This window comes from Eulemur rufifrons, chromosome 20 (assembly GCF_041146395.1).
Source record: "Eulemur rufifrons isolate Redbay chromosome 20, OSU_ERuf_1, whole genome shotgun sequence".
In the NCBI taxonomy this organism is placed as follows: domain Eukaryota; kingdom Metazoa; phylum Chordata; class Mammalia; order Primates; family Lemuridae; genus Eulemur; species Eulemur rufifrons.
Genome location: NC_091002.1, coordinates 15,792,722 through 15,809,488, shown reverse-complemented (window position 1 = coordinate 15,809,488; position 16,767 = coordinate 15,792,722). Strand labels below are relative to the sequence as shown.

At 51.8% G+C, this 16,767-nt stretch overlaps 1 protein-coding gene across 1 annotated transcript in view; it reads right to left on the bottom strand.

The window, feature by feature from the left end:
- Window positions 1-656: 656 nt before the first annotated feature.
- The window catches only part of JPH2 (junctophilin 2), a 72,768-nt gene continuing 56,657 nt past the window's right edge, over window positions 657-16,767 (bottom strand). The window contains exons 3-6 of the mRNA XM_069496157.1: window positions 5,417-5,535; window positions 2,781-3,526; window positions 1,904-1,998; window positions 657-706 (exon numbers count right to left, since the gene is read on the bottom strand). Of these exons, the coding sequence (XP_069352258.1) occupies window positions 1,918-1,998; window positions 2,781-3,526; window positions 5,417-5,535 (946 nt within the window). The 3' untranslated portion in view covers window positions 657-706; window positions 1,904-1,917. The remainder of the gene's footprint in view (window positions 707-1,903; window positions 1,999-2,780; window positions 3,527-5,416; window positions 5,536-16,767) is intronic.

The window sequence follows — 16,767 nt, the reverse complement described above, 5'->3', positions numbered from 1 at the left end:
CCAGCCAGAGACTCCATCATCTTCCCTCTTCTATTGGTCCAGAGGGGAAACTAACTGGACTGTTGGGAGGAGACAGAGCACTGTATTCTGGGATATTCAGACTGAGCTTGTCCATTTCCTGTTGTCCAGAACATCTGTAAGCAAAGGAGGGCATGTGCGCTGGGTCCAGAATGCACGAGAAAGGGCCTCGGCCCTGGTCTGAGGGGGTCTTCTGTGCCCACCACAAGGGATTTCAGCACCCCCTGACCCATCAGCTACCCCAGGAGGCCTCAGCCCACAGCCAGAGGGCTAAACTGAAGTGGGGGTGGGGTAGGAGGGAGGGGGGATCGCATTTAATATTAATATTCTGGTTAGGTGACTTCTCCCAAAACACACAAAAGCCCAGGGAGGGGGTGACCTAGGGGCAAGGTGGGGGAGTGGATGAGGACGAGGGACAGGAGCAGATCAGGAAGCTCAAGGGACCTCGGCTCTTCCCTTGGGGCTTCCCTTGTCCTGGGTGGAAAGCTCCCGGAGGTTCCCAGCTCACTCTATCCCTCTGGGCACCACCAGCCACCCAGCGCAGGCGCACAGGAGGCTCCTTGAACGTCTGCGGTGTGAATGTGAGCTGGACCCCCAGGCTCCGGGTCCAGAGTCCAGTCCTCCTTGGCCACCCTGCCTGGCATTGCAGAAAGATAGGTCCTCGTGTCCTCAGCAGGAACTCCTGGCTCTGCAAAGAGATAGCAACAGGGTCAGATGAGGGAGAGAGGACGGTACCCTGAGACTGAGTCACCTAACTCAGGCTTGGTCTTCTCTGGGGCAAGATCCCACCTCTGCATCCCCCAGGACAGCTTCAGCCCTTGGCCGGGACACTCAGCGGAATTGGAAACAAATCCTCCAGGGCTCCCCCGGCCCGGATGCCTGCCTCTGTTTATGTACACGTGCTGTTCCCTTTGCTGGTCACGCTCCCTTCCTTCCTCCTCCCCACTGTCATCGGGTTCATTCAGTGCCTGGAGGACGCATTCCCAGGTTCCCTCGGAAACGTGGAACCCATGGAGCCCAGCGGTCACCCCCACGGCAGCACCTGCCAGGCTAATATTGTCATTGGCTATTTACATGGTGACAACATAGACTCTCTTGGGACTCAATAAGAACTTCCAGCCCACCTAAGCTAGGATCAAAAAAGAGGGTCCTTGGCGGGGGGCTGGGCAAGAGGCAGAAAGTCTGTTAGCTTCACCAAGCACGGGATTTAGGCTGTAAATGCTGGTCCGAGCAGGAGAAAGATTTTGTCCGGTAAATACACCATCTTGAGACCAGTGAGGGTCACTCGCCTTCAGCTCAGCCCAGCCCACCCGTTCTCACAGGACCTTACGCAGCCCCCCAGCGCCACCCACCGTGGGGAGAAAACTGAGATGGAGCCCACTGACAGATGAAGGGGTGGGGCTTGGGGGGCAGAAAGTTAAGAACTGAGGAGGGAGAAGAGAGAAAGGGAGGGCAGAGAGTCCCACCATCCCAGGGGAACCCAGTCTAGATGGGGGGGGCCTGCAAACATTTGCTTACTGTTTGAACTGCAAGACTTGCACGTAATGAGCTGTGAATCACAGGTTTACTCCTAGAGCGGGAGGGAGTGATTATCCTAGCTCCCAGCAGGGCAGCTGCTCGGTAAATGTTGGTCAAATGAATGAATGGGCAAGTGAATGAAGGTCCAGTGCTTACCTGACAGACAGCAGAGACCCTGCAAATGCTGACCTAATGAAGCATGTGTGGTGGGGAGGGGCACGATCTGTCACACCCACACTCTGGGTCCCTGCTTCTGCTGGGCAATGGGCCTCAATCAGTCACAGGGCTGTCATCCAGTACCGAGTAAGCCCCTTGTCCTCCCACCCTGGAGCCCAGAATCCCCGCCCCTTCCTCCAGCTGGCCGCACCTGGCAGATGAGGGTCAGGTCAGGAGGTGCACGAAGAGGATGGCCAGGCCAATGTTCAGCAGGATCACCATGCAGATGAGGACGGTGTTGGGGACCTGGGAGCAGGGGAGAGAGGCTGCCTGAGTCCCTGTGACCTCTGAGACATTCCCACCCAGCTCACAGCAAGGCCGGACAGAGGAGCGGTTCCTACTTCTGGAAGTACCCTCCTAAGAGCACCCCCCACTTTATTCACTGCTGTATCCGTAATCTGGACGCCAGACCATCACAGCTGGAAGGATTCTTGGAAATAATTAATCAAATCCCTCAGGGTCCAGAGAGAGACAGGAACAGGTCCCAAACCACACAGCATGCAGACTTGGCCCTGGAACCCAGGGACCCTGCCTTCCCTACTGTTAATTCCTCTTGGGACACATTCTCCAGTCCCTCAGAGCCTAGCTTCAGTCCTGCTGCCGCCTTCCCTGGCTCCCAGCCTCCCGTAAGCCCTTCCTCCACCCCCAGGAAGCCCTCCCTGCTACATCTGGCGCAGCTACTGGTACCCAGCCCAAATCCCCCTGACCTGGCAGGGGCACCCAACCTCCAGCTGTTTAGGCTCCCAGCTGCCCCCTGCTCCAGGTAACTGCCTCTGCTGATGGGATACCAGATGCAAAGGTACCTGCCTCAAGGTAGGAAGACTGCCTTGGGTTTATGTTCCAAAGTCCTCTGTGGATAGGTCAAGGCTACACTCGGCTAATCCACAGCCCGGCTGGACTCGCCCCTGCCCTATCCTGCTTCCATCTCCCCCACCCCTGCAACCCCGAAATCACCCGCACCTGAATCCTGCCTCAAGCCCCACTACCTCCAGGGAACCCCTTGGATGCTCCTTGGCCAACTGCCTCACCTCTTCCACCTCCACCTCAGCCTCCGCCGCCAGCGCTGCCTCCTTCCGTGCCTTCTTCTTGGCCCCAGCCTTGGTCAGCCCACGGGCCTCAGTCTTGCGGGCCTTGGCCTTGGGCTCAGCTTTGGGGACGATGGGCTTGGGCTCCAGCTTGGCGGGGCTCTCCGGCGCGGGGCCTCGGAGCGCGGGGGCGTGCATCGGGGCGCTGGCCGGGGACGAGGGAGCGGTGGACGGGGACGAGGGCGTGGAGTCGGGCCCGGAGAGCTCGGGCTCCGGCTCGTCCTCGAAGGGCGGCGGCTCGGGCGGCGCGGTGCGCACGGCGTAGCTGTGGTAGCCCCGGTAAAGCGCCACCTCGGGCTCCTGCGACGGCGTGTGCGGCGGCGACGCTGGCGGCGCCTGCAGTGCCTCAATGGCCATGTGCTCCGTGGCCGGGCGCGCCGGGCTGCGGCGACCCGCGCCCTCGGACGGCGTGGCCGGCCGGCTGCCCTCGCCCCCGGGGTCACCGTTCCAGGCACCCGGGCCCAGCAGGCCGTCCTTGGACGCCCCGGGCCGGGGCCGCTTGGGCTGCGGGGGCGTCCCGGCCGGCGACGGGGGCCCACCCTCGGGCCGAGGGGTCTCGCGGTCGTGCAGCTGTGGGCTCTCGCGGAGTCGCTCCGGGAGGCCCGCGGCGCCCCGCTGGGGGGGCTCCAGCAGGCTCTCCGAGTTCTCCAGGATCTCCTGGAGCAGCCGGCGCTTCTGGTATTCCGGACCTGCCAGGGACACGGCAGGGAGGCTGGATGAACCCCGGGCCCCTGCTGGGTGATCCTGGGCCAGCCACCTAACCTCTCTGAGCCTCATTCATTTACTCAGCACTCAAATAGCACGGACCAAGTGCCAGGCACTGTTCTAAGCAATTTACAAATATTAACTCATTTAATCATTTTAGTAACCCTATGAAGTTGATGTTATTGTGAAATTCCATTTTACAGATGAAGATACAGAGAGGTTAAATCACTTGCCCAAAGTCACACAGCTGGCAAAGAGCAGAGCCAGGGCTAGCACCTGGGCAGTCTGGCTCTCGTGATCCTGTCAACTGTGACACTGGTCTTTCCGTTTCCTTATCTGAGAAGTGGGTCTAATCATACCCTTTTCATAAATACTAATGGAAGGATTAATTGAGAAAATGCATGTACAATGCTGAGCTCACTCCCTGGCACAAGCAGTTACAGCTGTTGCTGTGACCACTCAAGGCAGAGGCAAGGCAGAGGCAGCCAGCTAGTGTCGCTCTTCTGGTACCACCAGGGGGAGAGCTGTGACCAGAAGTGACTGATCCTCCCAGGCACAGGTCTGTGCCCCTGGGTTTTCCATCGAGTTTCCTTTGGTCTCCTTTCTACAGCCAGAATAATGTTTAGAAAATGCAAATCTAATCATGTCACTCATTCACTGCTGAGAATGCCAATCTCCTGCCCTCAGGGGCTCCCCCTCCCCATCCATGCTCAAAGTCTGTGTCAGGGCCGGGAGGGCCCCCTCCCTCTCACCACCCACTGCCTATTTTATGCTGCCTATTTATGCCACCGCCATGGCACTCTGTTCCAAGTTTCTGTGCCTTTGTACCTGCAGTCCCCTCCTTTCGATTCACCTGTCCCACCCAGCACTACCTGGTGCCATAGTTCTCAAAGTGTGGTCCCAGCCTGGCAGCATCCCCATCACCTGATCCTTAGAAACGCACATTCATGGCTCCACCCCTAACCTACTGAATCGGAAACTCTGGGGGTGGGCCCAGAAATCTGCGTCCAGATTGAGACCCACTGACTTGATAAAACTTGTTCAGCCTTCAAGGTTCAGCTCAAAGGGCCTCTCCCCAGCCTTCCCTAACACCTCCCCTTGCCTACAAGCGTTAATTGCTTCCTGTGAGCTGCCACCATCCCTGTCCTAATGGCACAGCACTCATCCTGCTGTGTGAAACTTAACCATAACAGTGAGACAACAGCCACAGTCATTGACAGCTTACTGTGGACTGGGCACGCACCTTACATGCATTTAATCCATTCATGAAAAAGTAGGCATTATCCTTACTCCCATTTTACAGATCAGGAAACTGAGGTTTCCGGAGGTTAAAGACCTTAAAGGTCTCACAGCTGGTAAGCAGTGGAGTTAGCATTTAAATGAACACAGTCCATTTGCATCCCCCCAACTATGTTGTCTTCATGACTTCCTGCTCCTCTAGATTTGGGACCCCACTTATGTGTTCCCAGAGCCCACACAGTGCCTGACACATGGACAGTGCTCAGTTAATGCCTGACTGAAACTGCTGAGCAAGTACAAGAAGCCCTTTGCTCCCTCATCCACCAGTGACCTCTCCTCACTAAGCTTCACTAGATCCAGCTGTCTGCCCTGCTTGCAGCAGAGAGAAGGGACAACCTGCAGTGCCTCTGCCACCCCGCCACAAGCTCTGCATGAAGGCAGCTGTGTGTCTCCACATCCCCTTGCATCATCCCATCTCACATTTAGGGGCTATCCCACCATGCCCCACAGTTTCCAAAACTCACAGGCATCCACGAACCCACTTGGGCATCTCAGCTTCCAGCGGGCAAAGAAAATTCCCACCCCAGGGACTTGTCCCCACCCTGTCCTGCCCATCCCTCCCTGGCTGGCCCTACCTGGCTGGTAGAAGTCCGGAGCCAGCTCCCTGGCTAAAGTGCGGGCAATGTTGGACTCCTGGTTGGCGGCCACAGCGGCCTGTTCCGAAGCTTCAGCTTTGGCCTTGGCGTGGCTTGTCCTAAGGAAACAACATGGTGGGAGGCTCAGGATCCCTCCAGAGAACCAGCCTTCTTCCCCATCTCCCCAACCCACAAAGAGACACCCTGGGCAGAGAGATCAGTCGCTCAGGCTCTCCACGAATATTTATTGGTGCTGTGCATTCCCCAGACCATTTCCTCTTCTTACTGGGCACACAGATAGACTACATTTCCCAGCCTCCCTTGCAGTTAGGTGTAGTCAGGTGACTGAGTTCTGCAGTGCATTGTGGGAAGACATAATAGATGCTATTTCCAGGCCTGGCCCATAAAAATTTCTGTGCCTTCTCTTTTTCTCCCCATTGCTGATTGAATGCAGAGGAGGCCGATGCCTCAGAACAGGGTGGTACTTAACCTCTTTTGTGTCACAGATCTCTCGGGCAGTGTGATGAAGCCTATGGACCCCTTTTCAGAATAATGTTTTAAAATGCATAAAATAGGCCGGGCACAGTGGCTTACGCCTGTAATCCTAGCACTCTGGGAGGCCAAGGCAGGTGGATCATTTGAGTTCAGGAGTTCAAGACCAGCCTGAGCAAGAGCGAGATCCCGTCTCTACTAAAAATAGAAAGAAATTAGCTGGACAACTAAAAATATATACAAAAAATTAGCCAGGCATGGTGGCGCATGCCTGTAGTCCCCGCTACTCGGGAGGCTGAGGCAGTAGGATTGCTTGAGCCCAGGAGTTTGAGGTTGCTGTGAGCTAGGCTGACGCCACGGCACTCTAGCCTGGGCAACAGAGTGAGACTCTGTCTCGGAAAAAAGAAAATGCATAAAATACATGGAATTACAAATGGATGCAGTTACACAGTAGAATAATATGTCATTTATTAACAAATTAAACAAAATACTATCAAATCTAATAACTACTGTAATTTAAAAGTATAGATTAGCATAAAGGATATTTTAAGGATATCTGCAACAACAGTAATGTGACACGAAAATATATGTGATTTCTGTATATCTATTGGTGACAAAGTCACAGATACTACTGCTGCCACTGTGGTTTATTGCCTACTTCCATAATTGAAGAAAATGCTAAATTTCAGTTAGAGGTTAGTAAAAATAGAGATGTAGCTTTTCCCATCTGTAGTAGACACTTTTGGTGCCCTACCCAGATCCCTTTATGGAGCAAATGTGCCCGCCCCCTAGCTGCGGAGTGTTGGCTGCTAATGGCTCATTGCTACCCCAGAGAATTGCAAGCAGCTTGTTCCAGAAATTAAAATACTGCCCCACCCCTCCCACCTAGGCAACCCACACTAATGTTCTTTCCCAAGAGGAAAAAACTGCAACCGCAGTAGGTACAATTCATTCTCCAGAGCCCCTGGTGGGTCAGACCACATCCTCACTCAGCTCTTCCCTATCCTACCCTGCTTCTCTCACTCCCCTCTCTCCTGAGAGTCTCCTCAATAAATCACTTGCACAAGAATCCCCATCTCAGGCTCTGCTTCTAGGGAATCTAACCAAAAACACCATCCAAGTTCATGGGCTCCCAAATTCTATCCACAGAAGCTCTTGTTGGACTCCAAGTAAGCGAAGCAGTGGAAGGAACCTGAGCCCATAAATGATTGCAGAGAGCAAAGCCCCCCTTCCATAGACCCCAGTTGAATGTGATACAAGCAAATCTTAAGCCTTTATTGCAGTAAGTACCTGAGATTTGGGAGATGTCTGTTTCAGCTGTCAGTCTAGACTAACAGTCTGTATTACCTACGATAATAATAATGGTCCTATTCCAAATGGGTCAGGCATGGTTCTAAAGGAGTTAAGAAGATTATCTCATGTAATCATCCTAATGCCTTAGGAAGCTGGTGTTGTTATATTATCCCTATGTTACAGAAAAGGAAACTGAGGCACAAACAGGTCAAGTAACTTGCCCCAGGCCGCAGAGTCATAAAGCACACAAGCTGGGATTCTGACCCAGGCAACAGGACTCCAGGACTTGTGCACTCGAGTGCTGTTCTGGAGCATGCGCTGGGAGCTGGGCCAGGAGCTGAGGACAGAGATTCCTGGGGACCAGTCAGGCCAGCTCCTGCCCTCACTGTTGGGTGAGGGAGCTGGATAGTAAACAAACCTGAAAAAGCAATTAAATAAAAAGTACGTAATTACAGTTGTGAAATGTGCCATGAAGGAAGAGTGTAGAACACAGTGGAAATGCAGAATAGAAAGACTTACTGCAGACTGGTGGTGCAGGTGGCTGGTCAGGGAAGGTTTCCTTGAGGATGTGATATTTAAGTTGAGACTTGAAGAAACACATACATTAGGCCCGTAAGAGGAGGGTGGGGACAGTGAGCCAGGTAGACAGAAAAGCCTGTGCAAGAGATGGGGCAAGAGCCTGGTGCCCCTGGGGAACTGCAAAGTCGAGTCAGAATGTCCACTCTCTGCAGATGAGTTAATTTCTCGGGGAGGTGATATGCACGTCTCTCTATCACAGTCTCCAGCACAGAACTGGGCCCACAGCAAGAGACAGAGATTTCCTTAAGTTCCTACTACATTCTAGGCCTTTTCTCTATTCCTTGCAATCCTCAAAACTGCTCGTGAGGTCGTTTTTACCTGGTTCTACTTCACAGGTGGGAAAACTGAGGCTCGGGGAGGTATCTTGCTACAGGATGCAAAATAATTAACATTTACAAAGCATTGACTATGTGCTGAGCGCTTTACGGAAACTAACTCATTTGAGATGTTATTACCATGGTCCCTCTTTGCAGAGGAGGAACCTGAGGCACAAGCAGCTCTTAACAATTCACTGAAACTCACACAGCTAGAAAGTAACAGAGTCAGGATTCAAACCAAGGCATTCTGGGATCCAGTGTCTGTCCCCTAACCACAGGCTGGACTTGCACTCAATAATGAGTAGTGGAGTTAGCTTTCAAGCCCGGAGCTGTCCTCTCCACCACGTCACACTGCCAGGTGACAGAATGCACACATGCACGCACTCAGGTGCGCACCCGTGCACGGGCAAGGAGGCAACCCAGGGAAGAGTTAAGAGCGGGGCAAATCACTGGTCCTGGATCCCAATTTTGGCTCTGCCAAGGCTGGGGATAAAGTGAGATGACTGAGGCACTCACCTCAGGCGCAGAATGTACAGGGATGCCAAAACAACTCAGTGATCCAGATGAATCATACTTTAATTTTTTAATTTTTTTTTTTTTGAGACAAAGTCTCGCTCTGTTGCCCAGGCTAGAGTGCCGTGGCATCAGCCTAGTTCACAGCAACCTCAAACTCCTGGGCTCAAGCGATCCTCCATCCTCCTGCCTCAGCCTCCTGAGTAGCTGGGACTACAGGCATGCACCACCATGCCCAGCTAATTTTTCTATATATATTTTTACCTGTCCATATAATTTCTTTCTATTTTTAGTAGAGACAGGGTCTCGCTCTTGCTCAGGCTGGTCTTGAACTCCTGAGCTCAAACGATCCGCCCGCCTCGGCCTCCCAGAGTGCTAGGATAGATGAATCATACTTTAGTGCAATACCTTTAAAAGTCAAAATTAATGCAAAAAAAATCCTTGATGAACAAACTATGAAGAAGATTTTAAAGAAAGACTGGATTGGACCCTGCACTTGAATCCCTCACTCACTCACCTCACCCTGGTCCCAACCCCACCGGGACGCTAGGACCTTGGGTGCACGGCTTTGCTTCGCTGTGCCTCAGTTTCTTCACTTGTAAAGTGGAGATAATAATTCTCCCCTCCTGAAGTTGCCATGAAGATGAAATGCAAGGCAGCATGCGGAAGTGTCTAGCCCAGATGATGATGATGGTGATGATGATGATGGTGGTGGCGATCGTGATGGTGAAGGAGCAGCAGGAGGAGGAGGGGAAGAATGACATTTGTACAATAAAACCGAGTGTGGGACATGCATATCCCAGGCTCATTTTTGCCTGCGCATAGGTATATGTGAGATAAAGTCCTAAACTTCGTAGAGCCACTTCCCTGGGAACCTGGAACCCCAGGTGGAGGGAGGAGGGAAAGGGCTGGCAAACCTTCAGACTGAGAGAATGTCCTTTTTTGGTCATGTGAGCTGAATGACGCTCATTTTCTTCTGCCTTCCGAAGCTGGGTGTGGGACTCCTCAGGCGGGAATGGCAGCCTCCCCCCAGAGCCCTGGAAGATTCTGGGGTTCAACTGTGAACCTCCAGGGCAGCCAGAACAGGGGTCTAATGAAGGTGGCCACCCAGCCCAGGTGATGAGGGCTGTGTGTGGGAAGGAGGCACGTCTGCCAGCCCCATCGGCCGGACGACTGAGCCCTCATCAGCCCTTCTCCCCCTGCCCGGCCCGCTCCGGTTCCACACCCGCCCTCCCCTCTCCTGCAACGTCCACAGCCAATCAGTCACCAACTCCTGCCTCTCCCACTCCCTTTATAGCTCTTGGATCTGCCGCCTCCCCACCCCTCGGCCATTCCTCCTGCAAAGCCCCCATCTGTCGCGTCCCTGACTGCAGGCTCACTCCTGCCGCGGTTCCCGCACACGGGGCACAGTGAGCTCGGGCACAGTGAGCTCGCTCACCCCACACCCCAGGTGACCTCACCTCTTGCTTAAAATCTTTGCAGGGCTTCCTACTGTGCTCAAAATAAAGTCCCAATCACAGGGCCTGGCCTTCAAGGCTCTCCAGACCCCCAGATCAAGGCAGCCTCGATGGAGCCTGGATGGGGTGTACCAGGCGGCTCACAGGGGGAGGGCAGGCTGAATTGCTGTGGCCCAGGGGCCACCACTTCTAGGCGGGGGCCACTCACAGCGTCCCCCACCCCCACATCCTCATCACCTGGGAGCTTATTGGAAATGCAGATTCTCAGGCTCCACCCCAGACCTACTGAATCAGAATTTGAGGGGAACGAGCCCAGGAATCTGTGTTTGATGACCCCTCCAAATGCCCCTGCTGCTCACTGAAGTTTGAGAAGCATGTGTTCTGCAGACAGAAAATTCAGCTCCGTCTTGGGCTGTTCCTGCCTGCTGAACCCCCACGGCCACCTGACCCCGGGAGCCGTGGATGTTTTTCTTTGAGTACCAAGTGTCCGTCCTGCCGTCCAGGCCCAGCTAGGGAAATGCAGGAACCTTTCCTGCTCCTCTGACCTCTCCCCATTTCCGTGCTGATGCCTCTGGGGGAGGGTCTTGAGGGGGGCTCTGACCCCGCTGGGGAGAAGGGAAGGGAGCAGTCACTGGGGCCAAGAGAGGGACAGGGAGGCAGCACTCTTCTTGATTTCATTTGGATTAACTTTTGTCAGCAGGGTTAAAAATAAGGCTGGTGGTTCTGGGATAGGGGCAAGGCTGTCACCCAACAGAGCCACTTCTGAGAGCACCCACCCCCACCCTGGCCTGCTTTCCCACCCCTGGCCCCCCAACTGCTTGGTGACAGCCAGCCTTGTTTCCCAGTTGTCTCCAGCAGGCATTGGTGGCTTTGTGGGGCCTTTCATGCGGCTTTTGCTCAGCCTGTTCTGCTCCTGCCACGCCCCTGCCCTTAAAGGACCAGCCCAAGACCCACTTCTACGCATTGGTTCGCTCACTGGATGCAACTTTATAGAGTGCCGACTAGGCGCTAGGCAGCGTTCTGAGCGCTGTGGGCACAGAAGCAAACCAAACATCTAAAAACCCCTTTGGAGGTTACATTCAGGGATCAGCAGATTACAGTGGTGGCTAGATCCAGCCCGCTGCCTGTTTTTGTACCAACCTTGAGCTAAGAATAGTTTTTGTATTTTTGAATGGTTGGAAAAAAACAAAAGAGTAATACTTTATGACACATGAAAATTATACGAAATTTAAATACCCATGTCCCTTGCTAGGCTTGGTGGCTTGCGCCTACCTATAATCCCAGCTCCTCAGGGGGCTGAGGCTGGAGGATCGCTTGAGGCCAGGAGTTCAAGATCAGCTGGCAGAACAGAGTGAGACTCTATCTCTCTAAAAAATAAAACAAAATAAAAATATCCATGTCCCTACAAATAAAGTTTTATTGGACACAGCCATGCTCAATCATACTGTCTAAAGTTAAGTAGTTGCCATAGAGACTATAAGACCTGCAAGCTACAAAGTATTTACCATCTGGCCCTTTAAAGAAAGAGTTTGCTGACCCCTGTTCTAATGTATTCACGCAACAAATGTCTCTTCTACTACTGTCCTTAATGATACTGATCTCATTTGCTGAGCACTTTGTGCCCAACTCTGTGCTATGGTCTCCTTTACGAATATATATGACCTCAGAGAGGTGGAGTCACTTTCTCAAGGTCACACAGCTAGAAAGCGAATCCGCCCAAGCTTTAAACCCACTACACCAAGCTGCCGCCCTGCCGGTACCAACTCTGGGCCAGGTCCTCCCCGTGCTGGGACCGAGGATGGGGATGAATAGCCTAGCAGCCGCCTGGGGAGCTCCCAGCCTATGGCAGCCCTGCCAGGCCACCCGGGCAAGGCTTCTGGGAATCAGCGGATGAACAGGGGCTCAGAGCAAAGGCCACGAACCGCATGGTGGAGTGGTGACGGGGGACAACTCCGGCCAGGTTGCCTGGGCACAGGTTCCGGCTCCGCTCCTGGTAACCTTGAGCCCCAGGCTCCTGGTCTGACATGGGGATGATGACAGCACCTGCCTAGGGAGCGCTGTAAGGAGTAAATCAGCTCACGGCCATGTGGCTCTTAGGCCCGCGGCCACCAAACAGGAAGTGCTATGGAAGTGCTTGTTACAGAAAACGGATGAGGAGCGCAGTTTTTTGGAGGCGACTAAAACCAAAATCCTGAATATACTAAATGCCACCGAACTGTTCACTTTAGAATGGGGGGAAAAAAAGTCCTTCAGCACAGGAAGCCCATGCTAGTTTGGAAGATGGGGGCGGAAAATCAGAGTCCCCAGCTCAGGCCTCCGTCGGCCTCCCGGAGGCTGCAGACATGGTCACAGGGACGTTGCTGCCAAGCGTCCTCCTGAAGTGGAGATGCTTCAGATGCCACTGCCCTGCCCTCGCCCAAAATAGCACCTTGGCCCTGGCTCTGGCTGGCCACGGCCACGCCCCCAGAACAATATGGTCAGCCCAAGCCAGAGGGGGAGCCACAGCTGGGTCCAGCCGCGGCCCACCAGCTCCCCGCGAGAGACCCTCCCCCGCAAGGATGTAGGCAAGGGCACAGCCAGGAAGCCTGACTGAGGGGGCCCCTCTCCCCTCCACCTGGGACTCCATTCATTCTCACGGAGCGAACGTGCGCTGACTCCCTGCTACCTGGGGCCCAGTACTGGGTGCTAGAGCGACAGACAGCGGTCAGCGAGGCAGGCGGTGCCCCACCAGGAAGGCCCGCCCCAGAGAGATTAAGGGACAAACTCAAGTCCAAATCGTGGCACCATCATGTTCTAGGTGTCTGACCTTTGCTCTCGGGCCTCAGTTTCTACAACTGTAAAACGGATAAGAATATTTATCTCACAAAATGACTGGGAGTCCAAAATAAGATAGTACAAAAGTGCTTAGCTAAACTGAACACTTAAATATCAGCTATCACTATTATTATTATCGTTTTTGTCATTATTACAATGACGCTTGCCAGCATTCCCTTCTAAAATTCTGCTGGTTGCCAACACATTGGGATACGCCATGTCGCCACCGTTCCGAGGCTCACTCACGGCGCAGCATGTACCAGCGCTTCATTCCTTCCCGCTGTCAAATAACAGTCCATTGTGTGGAGAAACCATATTTTATCTGTTCAACAGCTGATGGACACTGGGCTATTTCCACTTTTTGGTTATTATGAATAAGGCTGCTATGGACATCTGTGCACAAGTTTTCATTCCTCTTGGGCACATACCTAGGAACAGAATTGCTGCATCGTATGGTAACTCAATGTTTAACCTTTTGAGGACCTGCCACACTGGCTGTGCCATTTTACGTCCCATCAGTGACACACAAGGGTATCTGTATAGCCACAACCTCCTAAACACTTTTATTGTCTGTATTTTTTATGAGAACCATAATAGTGGTCGGTGAAGTGCTAACTCATTGTGGTTTTGATTTGCATTTCCCTGATGGCTAATGACGTTGAGCATCTTTTTATGTGTTTAATGACTGTGTGTCTATCTTCTTGGGAGAAATGTTTGTTCAGATCCTGGGCCCAATTTTAATTGGGTTTTTTTTGTCTTTTTATTACTGAGCTGTAAAATGTCTTTATATATTCTAATGCAAGTCACTTATCAGATATATGATTTGCAAATATTTTTTCCCATTCTGTGGGTTCTCTTTTCACTTTCTTGATGGTGTCCTTTGAAGCACAAAAGTCTTTAATTTTTCTATACTTTTCCTTAAATTTTATAGTTTTGCATAGAGGGATTATCTAAAGAAAATTTTTAATTTTAATGAAGTCCAATTTAGCTATTTTTCCTTTTGTTGTCTGGACTTTTAATGTCATGTCTAAGAAGGTTTTTCCTGACCCGAGGTCACAAAGATTTACTCTTATATCTTCTTCTAAGAGTTTTATGGCTTTAGCTCTTACATTTAGGTTTATGAACACTGCTTCCAGTAAGAAAAAATGGGAAATAATCTATGGGCTCATACCACCCTATGAGGTAGGTACTACCACCATTTGACAGGTGAGGAAACTGGGGCAGAGAGAGGTTAAGTCACTTGCCCATTATTGTCTTAATGAGAGCTCCTGCTCTCGGGGGATGTAGAGTCTGGCAAGAGACAGAACAGAGTGGAACAAACACGACTACAGAGGAGGAGAAAGCCCACTGGGTAGGCTATGTGTTCATAAATTGTATTTTATCTCGAGATTATATAAAATATATAGTATAAATATTAGATAACAATATATATTATAAAAATAAATTGGCAACTGGGCATGGTGGCACACGCCCGTAGTCCCAGTTACTCAGGAGGCTGAGGCAGGAGGATCACCTAAGCCCAAGAGTTGGAGGCTGCGGTGAGCTGTGATCGCACCACTGCACTCCAGCCTGGGCGACAGGGCAAGACCCTGTCTCTAAAATAAAATAAAATAAAATGGCTTTCTCATAGAAAATTTTGGAAAGTAAGCAGATTTTTTTAAAAAAGAAGTAAATGGCTATGAACATTTTGGTATTCTGAACTGGTTAAGAGCACCACTGTTGACTGTGGGTCACTTACTAAATTTCTCTGTGCTTCGATTTTCCCACCTGTAAAATGGGGATAGGAATAGCCCCCATCTCACAGGGGAGGATAACAGAGTGAACTAATGGACATAGAGTACGGAGCACAGGGCTTGGCACGCAGTAAGCTCTCTGCAGAGCTGTTCTAGTTGAAGCAGGGAGTGGAGTGGTGTTGGGTGCGGGTTCTGAGTCTGGGGGCTGTGCCACCCTCAGGCCCTCTGCAGACCCCTCTATCTTGGAAGCCCCGCTGCAATCCCCCCACCGTGGTGGTGGCCTCTTCCAGATCATGTTTCTCAGCGACCCTTCTCCCTTCTTAGCGACGAGCCCCGAGCCTGGTGAGAAGCCTCCCCCAGGGACCGAGGGGGTGTGCGACACCCTCAGCCTAGGAGGGGGACCAGCGTCACAAGAGCTGCTGCTCACTGAGCGCTAACTATGTGCCAGACACTCGAGCTAGGCAGTCGGCTGAATAACGGCCCCAAAGACACCCAATCCTGATTGCTGGAAGCTGGGGATGTTACTTTATACGGCAACAGGGGTTTTGCAGATGTGGTGAAATTAAGGATCTAGAGATGGGGACGTTATCCTGGATTACACAGGTGGCCCTAACTGTCATCACAAGCGTCCTGATCAGAGAAGAGGAGGTGGTGCTGTGATGATGGGGGCAGGGGCTGCAGGGAGGAGCTTCGAAGACGCAGGAGGGGCCGAGGAGTGCCGAGTGGCCACTGCGACTGGAAAAGGTGAAGAATCGGATTCTCCCCGGAAGCCTCCAGAAGCAACCGGCCCTGCTGCACCTTGACTTTAGCCCCATAAATCTGGTTTCAGACTTCCAACCTCCAGAACTAGAAGAAAATATGTCTGTATGGTTTGAATCCACCAAGTTTGTAGGCATTAGTTGTGGCAGCAACAGGAAACTAAAGCAACCTGTGTGTCACACGTCGTCCTTAAGACAAGCCGCTCTACAGGACAGGAGCACATCATCTGCCCCAGGCTCCTAACTAGTGAGTCCAGAGCCGGCTCCAGCCCAAACCCAGGTCTGTCTGGCAGCACAGCCTTTGCTGAGCCACACGCACGCCACACCACCTCAGCTCCAGCCCTCTTTCCAGAAGGGCTGTGTGACCTGGGCAAGTCACTTACCCTCTCTGTGCATCCATTTTCTGTTCTGAAAAATGAGGTGACAGGTAGATTTCTCAGATGGCTTCCGGTATTCACACCCTTGTGTAATCCCCTCCCCTCGAGTGTGGGCTGGACCTAGTAACATGTTTCTGATGAACACAATATAGCAAAAGCCATGGGATGTCACTTCCCTGATTAGTTTATAAAAGACATGAATTAGTTCTTGCTAGCAGACTCTCTTGCTAGCTTTGATGAATCAAGTGCCGGGTCGGAGAGGAACTGAGGTCCTTAGTCTAACAGGCTACAAAAAACCAGATGCTGCCAACAACCATGTGCTGGAATTTGGAACGAATCCTTCCCCAGTGGAGCCTTCAGATGAGACCACAGCCCCGGCCAACCCCGCCCAGAGCCAGAGGACCCAGTTCTCATGCCCTGATACCGACCTGCAGAACTGTAACACAACAAACGTGTGTTGTTTTAAGCTGCTCTGTCTGGGGATAATTTGTTATGCAGCAATAGATAACTAACACAAAAGAGACAATAATAATACCTACCTCACAGGGTTGTTATGAAAATTGAAGGAGTTGATATTCATAAAGGGCTAAAAACAGTGCCTTGCACTAGTAAGCACTAGAGAAGTGTTAGCTGTTTCTACTATACTTTTTTCACTGAAATAATTTTCCATGTTTCCATATATTCATATTTATTTCATATTGTTCAACCTTTTTTTTTTTCTTTAGAAATCTAGCATCTATATATTTTTGTGTCTCCTCCTGGGGATGGGGCCAACAGATACATTCAAACTGCGCAAAATGACACATGTACAAGGGTACTTATTGCAACACTGTAATAGCAAAAGTTTGGAAATAAACCCAAAGCCAGCAGGCGGGAACTGGTTAAGTATATGGTGCCATAGCCACTTGAAGGACTGCTATGGAGCCAAGACTAATAACGAGACTGATCTTTCTGTACTGACACATGCCAAGATACGGAAAGCTAAAAAGCAAAGTGTAAAAGAATGCATATCGTAATA